The sequence below is a fragment of the Pagrus major genome, chromosome 10, assembly GCF_040436345.1.
Source record: "Pagrus major chromosome 10, Pma_NU_1.0".
Taxonomy (NCBI): Eukaryota; Metazoa; Chordata; class Actinopteri; order Spariformes; family Sparidae; genus Pagrus; species Pagrus major.
In genome coordinates, this window is record NC_133224.1 from 5,853,626 (window position 1) to 5,860,629 (window position 7,004).

At 42.8% G+C, this 7,004-nt stretch overlaps 1 protein-coding gene across 1 annotated transcript; it reads left to right on the forward strand.

The window, feature by feature from the left end:
* The first annotated feature begins 588 nt into the window (after nucleotides 1–588).
* On the forward strand, nucleotides 589–6,136 carry rab39bb (RAB39B, member RAS oncogene family b). The gene is made up of 3 exons (XM_073475106.1): nucleotides 589–803; nucleotides 4,354–4,534; nucleotides 5,891–6,136. The coding sequence occupies exons 1-3, from the start codon at nucleotides 589–591 to the stop codon at nucleotides 6,134–6,136; spliced, it is 642 nt and encodes a 213-aa protein (XP_073331207.1).
* Nucleotides 6,137–7,004: the final 868 nt, after the last annotated feature.

Here is a 7,004-nt window from a genome sequence, read left to right on the forward strand (position 1 = left end):
CCAAAAGAGTCCCACTGGGTGTACTGGAGGGAAAATAATGAAGGTAGAGGACGTGAGTGGTTTTATTATCAGTAAATCACAACACATCGCAGAGACGAGCTGACTCAAAACTCTACACGGCAAATTTTATGTATGCGGTTGTTTTTTTTAAACATTTATAAACGAGAAAAGTCCCTGAGAGCTCGCTGCAACACAATAGCAAGTGAATGAAAGGAAACATCTTTATCAATCTGCTGCACTAAGTGAGAAAACACAACAAATACAGAAACGCTGACAGACAGGCAGTCAGAACATATATACGTAATATATTGCATTTTGAAAGTAACTTGCCCAGATGCAGAGAAATAAATAGATTTATACTGTAGTCTTCAAAATGTTCTGGATGGGTTGGTGGGTTGGTGGATGGGGGGCAGGACCTCAGCATGTCTAATATCCTGGCTACGGCCCTGTCAACTACCACAACATTGCACCAGAGTACTCGAGTATTTAGTTTCTCTTCAAATAATTTGAAATCCACTTTCTGTTTCTCTCTGTCATACACAGACAGACAGACAGACAGTCAGACAGCGGTGAGAGCGACAGACAGTCATGGAGGCGATATGGCTCTACCAGTTCCGGCTGATCGTCATCGGGGACTCCACGGTGGGCAAGTCGTGTCTGATCCGGCGGTTCACGGAGGGCCGCTTCGCCCAGGTGTCGGACCCCACCGTCGGCGTGGACTTCTTCTCCCGGCTGGTGGAGATCGAGCCCGGCAAGCGGATCAAGCTGCAGATCTGGGACACGGCGGGTCAGGAGCGCTTCAGGTGAGAACAGCTGGCGGGGTGTTAATGGACGTTAATATCCGTGTTTTATTGCATGATGTCACTATAAAATACCACAGAGTGACCCTAGTGCTGACTTGTGAGATAACACATGGTCACTTATGCCATTTGATGGGGATAAGACAGGTATAAATAGCCTAAATACAGTAAAGTAACTAATATAGAGCAGTTTTATGGTCGCCTGTGGAGAAAGTCCCCAGACTCCCTTTAAAAATCGTTCAGTTTTGTGGGATGTTGCGTCAGGAGGATCTTTATAAACTTTGTGAAATGCTGTCAGTGACAAAGTCTTAGCTCTTCGGGCCTTCTAGTAAATTCGGCATTCAATGCAATACATACAATTATTTCTTTCCTGGTAAAAAGTGTCAGTTTGGCATTTGGTGTCAATACAGTGAACAGTAACCAGTGCAGGCAACTTCTTTTGTCGCCTGTGGATAAAGTCCCCAGACTCCCTTATAAAATCTCTCAATTTTGAGAACCCCTAGTGCTAAATTGTGAGATAACACATGGTAATTTATGCCATTTGGTTGAGATAAGATGGAAGTATTATGAGCAAAACCTAAAGCATCAAAAGTTAAAGTTGTCATTACAAAATTCTTACTGATGCATTCATGTGTAAGCAGCTTTTAGATGTTATAGCGTGTTGAGGTTGAGCTAATCAAAACATATTGTTGGGTAGGAGGATGTACCTCAAAGTCACACTTGAGTAAAAGTAAAGATGTTGTGTTAAAAAGAAGCTGGAGTCAAAGAATTTTAACTTTTCTTTCCCCTAAAAAATCTGCAAACTGTTTAATCGATTATTAAAATAGTTGGCAACTAATCAATTAATAGCTGCAGCTGAAGTCAACACATGAAGAAGAACTGCAGGATGAGACGCTAACTGATAAATGAGAGAGACATTCATTCAGCAGGTGAACACACACAACATGCTGCTTTGCTGACAGGTGACCTCTGGGAGATGCAGTGCAGAATCAGCACCACAGATGTCCTCACACACGGAGGAAAATGAGGAACTTGTGGGTTATCGTGGTTTATTCTGATTTATTTGGAAACTGAAAGACGGAAATGTTCTCCCACATCATGTGGACCTTAACAGAGACCTGTCACCTCTTCTGGAACGTGAAAATAATGTATTTTCTCGTGGAAATCAACAGAAAATAAAGAATATATGACATTATTACAAGATTAGATGTCTGAATAAAGGCTAACATCAGAGAAAAATAGTGTCAAAGAATTGCAACCAGGAAAGACGCTTTTATCTACCATAGAAATTGTTTAGTTTCTATCTCTAAAATTCAGTTTCTAAGCGTATTTTGTGAATTAGTGCTTAAATGTTCGGGAACACTAAGTGCTCTGAACTTGACAATGTAGCCTGGAGGTCTGAAAACTTGAATTACTACCCGACACGACGGAAAGAGCAGTTATTCAAATGAGGTTTGAGGTGAAACAAGCAGAGAAAAAACGACTAGAGGGGCTGTTTCTGAGCAAACAGATGAAAGTGCTGCTAAAAGCTGGAATTCACACGATTCTGCCTGAGGAAGAACAACATAGAAACGTTTTGGGGGTAAAAAGTCTGAAGGGGAATTTTTTGTTTTTCACTGTTGACATAAGTCATTTTGTTTTGTTATATATCGTTATTGTGATAAGAGACTATATATATGTAAATTTCACCATTTACATTACATATGTGAAAGAAGACAACATTTTATTGACAGTAAACATTTAAAAGTTTACAAATACACTAAACAGTAACTAATATAGGAAACTTCTTTGTCGCCTGTGAAGAAAGTCCCCAGACTCCCTTTAAAAATCTCTCGATTTTGTGAGTTGTTGAGTCAGGAGAAACTTTATAAACTTTGTGAAACACTGTCTACAACTAAAGCTTAACGAGTTGGGCCTTCTTGTTAATTCGGCATTCAGTGCACTTTATTAAGTTCTTTATTTCCCTGTAAAAAGTTTCAGTTTGGCTCGGCATCGCCTGTCTGCTTCTGTGTCTTAGCTGCCAACATTTAGCGGTTGTTTCAACACAGTTTGAACTGATCTCACTCCTCACACTAAATGTATGAACATATTATTGTTGGTAAACATGTCAAATTTTTACAAATACAGCAAACAGTTACCAATACAGTCTACTTCTTTGTTGCCTGTGGATGAAGTCCCCAGACTCCCTTTAAAAATCACTCAATTTTGGGAGATGTTGCGTCAGGAGAAACTTTATAAACTTTGTGAAACACCGTCTACAACAAATTCTTAATTATGTGGGCCTTCTTGTAAATTCGGCAAATGTTTAACATCTGATTCCTTCATTTTTAAACCCTGACCTCATCATTTAAAAGTACAGGAATTGCTAAAATGCAAATTTTTCCCCATCAGCATGTAGAGGCGGTGTAATAAAGCCAGGTTGATGCATATCTCACAGCCTAAAAATGCATCTTTCACACATGCTTGCACACATTCCCACTCACACATTCAGCCCTACTCATCATCCTGTCAGGTGGGGACTGGTCTCACCTGTCAGCATGATAAGTGTCTCCATGGGAACCGTGACACGTCTCTCCGAGAACCGAAGGGCAAATCTGTGATCTGAATATTTATATTAATGTAAGAGTCACTTCATTTGGCCGCAGTTGTATAATAACTGAAATATAGAATAAACCCAGACTTAAACGTTGTCCTGAAACAGCACCACAAGGAGTTTAATAAATGTGTAATAAGCTGTCTCTCCTGTGTGTCTATTCATCTTGAAAGTGGCAGGTTTAAACCTCCTTGACAGTGAACTTTGATTGACTGTGGTAGCCATTTTGACTCATGCACTGTAGCCATTTTGGGAAAGTATTTAGGATCCACTAGTTCTGACACATTTTTACATATTTTGGGATTTTGTGACAGTGTCGTGTGCCTCGCCTCAGATTTAAATCCACCTCATATGCCTCGTCTTTTCTCTTCTCCTACTGACGACGCGGATCTCATCTTAGTCACTGTTGTTTCATCTGTGTGGTCCTATTTATACATACATGTGCGCGTCGAATCGAATGAATCACTCCCTCGTCCTGAATTTTTGCCACATACTCCTCCTCTCTTACTGCGTCCGCTCCAGCTTCCTCTTTCACGACACGCCTGTAATTTTTTGCTTCTCGTTATATTTGTGTTGACGTTCTCTCCGTGAGGATGTTGTGGGAAGACGGGCGCACCAGAAGAGGGTTGGTGTGTCACATCTTGTCAAAATCCAGCAGCGCTTCTCCTCCCGGACGCGCTGCAGTGTTTGCTTTGTAAAATCAAAACACTGCAATTCTAGCTGGGGCTCGACTGATATTAATTTTTAATGGTTGATACTGGTATCGTTGCACCATCTGGCGTGTTGCCGATATTTACCATTTTATATTTAGTTAAATTAGTAAGAGACACAACAAATGCTTCACACATTATATTAATTAGTTAAATTCAAAATCGGGCCACTCAAACTTTGGTGAAAAAGGAAAAGAGCCAAGTTGTATAGATTGCTTCTGATCCTGATCTTTATCTTCAACCTCTGCAGGTCCATCACCAGGGCTTACTACCGCAACTCTGTGGGCGGGCTCCTCCTGTTCGACATCACCAACCGCCGATCCTTCCAGAACGTCCACGATTGGCTGGAGGAGGCTCGCAGCCACGTCCAGCCGCACAGCATCGTCTTCCTCCTGGTGGGGCACAAATGCGACCTGGAGGCACAGCGCCAGGTGTGTACAGTATGGAAACGTGAGCAGAACAATATTCGAAGGGCTTTGTTGAGGATGGTGGCGGTTTCAAATGTTATGTAATACAGTCTGCAGCGTTAAAAATAACCTTTTTGTTCAAATTTAGATCAGCACACATTTGGACCAGAAGCGAGTTGTCATGGTTTATTTAATTCCCTCGAGGCAGCTGGCAGACAGAAAGCAAAAATATCACCACTGAAACTTAGACATCAGAGGATGACACAGAAAAAATGTCCCGCGCAACAGCCTGTCTGCACTCAACACAATATTGTCGGAGCAGGATTAAAATCAAATAAACCAGCCCACTCCATTTCATCTCCAATCTACCACCAAATTTAAGTGACCATGTCATAAATCAGCCAGCCATTGGTGAGGGTTGTCATGCACAGAGCCTCAGTGGTTAAAGTGTTGGATACAAGGAAGTACTCGCCATTGACCATTGAATTTTCTATTTCTCTCTGGTCACAACATTTATGCTCTGGTTAGGTTAACGCGCAAAAAGCATCATGGTTGGCTGTTTTGGTCGCCACTACCACGGATGGAGATGGCCAAACTTTCCGTGAAAAATACCCGGTTTTGGTCACCACAAAAACAGCTGAAAATGTCTTTGTGGGGGCCAAAACACCTGGTTTTGTAGCCACAGAAAACAGCTGGAAATATCCCCAAGTGTCCTTAAAAATATCCAGCAGCGTGACTCGAACTTCCGTCAGCCATTTGGTGACAATGTCGGCTTTAATAACTGAACCAGAATCTGGTTCTTTTTCTCCTTTGGTACAATTTGTTTCTGAGATCTGAAGACACTAAACACACAATGGTGCAGACCAAAACACTGATACCAAGACCCTTTTAAAAGGAAATGTTCTCGGCCCCATACCAAACAAAATCTGGAGCGTTCTGGAGCAGTTTCTTTGTAGTAGGAACGTCATCTGACCTCGACTTGACCCAACTACGAGGCATACTCTTCAAGTCTGAGCTAAGCAGCTCCTGTAGTCAGGTGTGCTTTGCGTACATAGACATAGATGAACCGAATCAATAGCAGCTAGCCGGAGAATGAAACAAGCTCTAACCTGGACTGGAAACAACAAGACCTTCAAGACCTTCTTCCTGTGTTTGATTTCTCACTACTGCTGCAGACACATAAAAAGACACGCAAAACTCAAAAAGCTTCCCAACTCCTCCAATGATTTGGACCAGAGCAACCAAACACTTTGCGATCCTTAGTTCCTGGGATTGTTTGGCTGAAAAAGGGCAGTTCCAGATCATCTGGATCTACAGACTTCTACTCAGAGGGCGTATAGTTATAGTAACAGTTTCATCTCATCTCATTTGATCTTCTAGGTGACCCGCCAGGAAGCAGAGAAGTTGGCGGGGGCATATGGGATGCGCTACGTCGAGACGTCGGCCCGTGATGCCATCAACGTGGAACATGCCTTCACCGAGCTGACCAGAGACATCTTCGCCCTGGTGCGGTCCGGCGATATCACAATCCAGGAGGGTTGGGAGGGCGTGAAGAGCGGGTTTGTCCCCAATGTGGTTCACTCCTCGGAGGAAGTGACCAAGAGTGACCGCCGCTGTCTATGTTGATCTGGGAAGAGTTTCGGGACTGAAGGTGAATCCAGGAAGGATTCAGAGGGGAGTGGCTGACGGACTGAGGTGTCAGCCCTCTGACTGAAAGTGTTGGTAACCCTCTAATGTTATTTCTTAAGACTGGAAACAGAGGAATTTCAATGAAGAGGCTGGTAGAAGGTGGAGAGGACCACCTTGAGCAAGGGTGGATGACTGAAGGGTTGTGCCCATTCCTATATACCTTTTATTTCTCAGAGTGGAAGGATCACAGATGCTCATTTACTTGTGAGGGCTCCCATGATTCAATCCCGTAAGTTTTTTTGGGCTTGTTGCCTGAAAACCCCTGAAAGTCTTCGGAAAGGCCTTAGAAAGAGGATCCATTTTGGTTCTTCGCCAAAATACTTAGACACTCTTGACTGGTTTGATCTTTCTTTCTTCCGACATCTCTTACTTCACCTCTTCTCCCACTAATCCTTAATCTCCTCTCCTCCAATATGCAATTACATGATCACATACGAAAACGATCACTCTTATGTTCCAACATCCTCCTCGCACATATCAGTCAAGGTTTAGTCAGCACCGTTAGGTTCAAACGCCATCGTTTACAAGAGTTGTTTTTCTCTTGAGCTGACGTTTTGCTCCACATTCCACGATCAGAGCTCAATGGAGGAGTCCTGGAGGTCCTGAATATAACGAGGGAAGATGGTTTCCTTCACGGAGACCACATACATTTTCGTTGGAGCAATTTAGGCCTCCAGTGAGCTCAATGACATTGACTACATGGTTATATCCACTATCATTCTGCTAAATACCGCACTATATCGAAGCATCTTCACCCATCCTAACAGACTCCTGAAGCAGGACGAGACAACGTGTACAGCTCGAC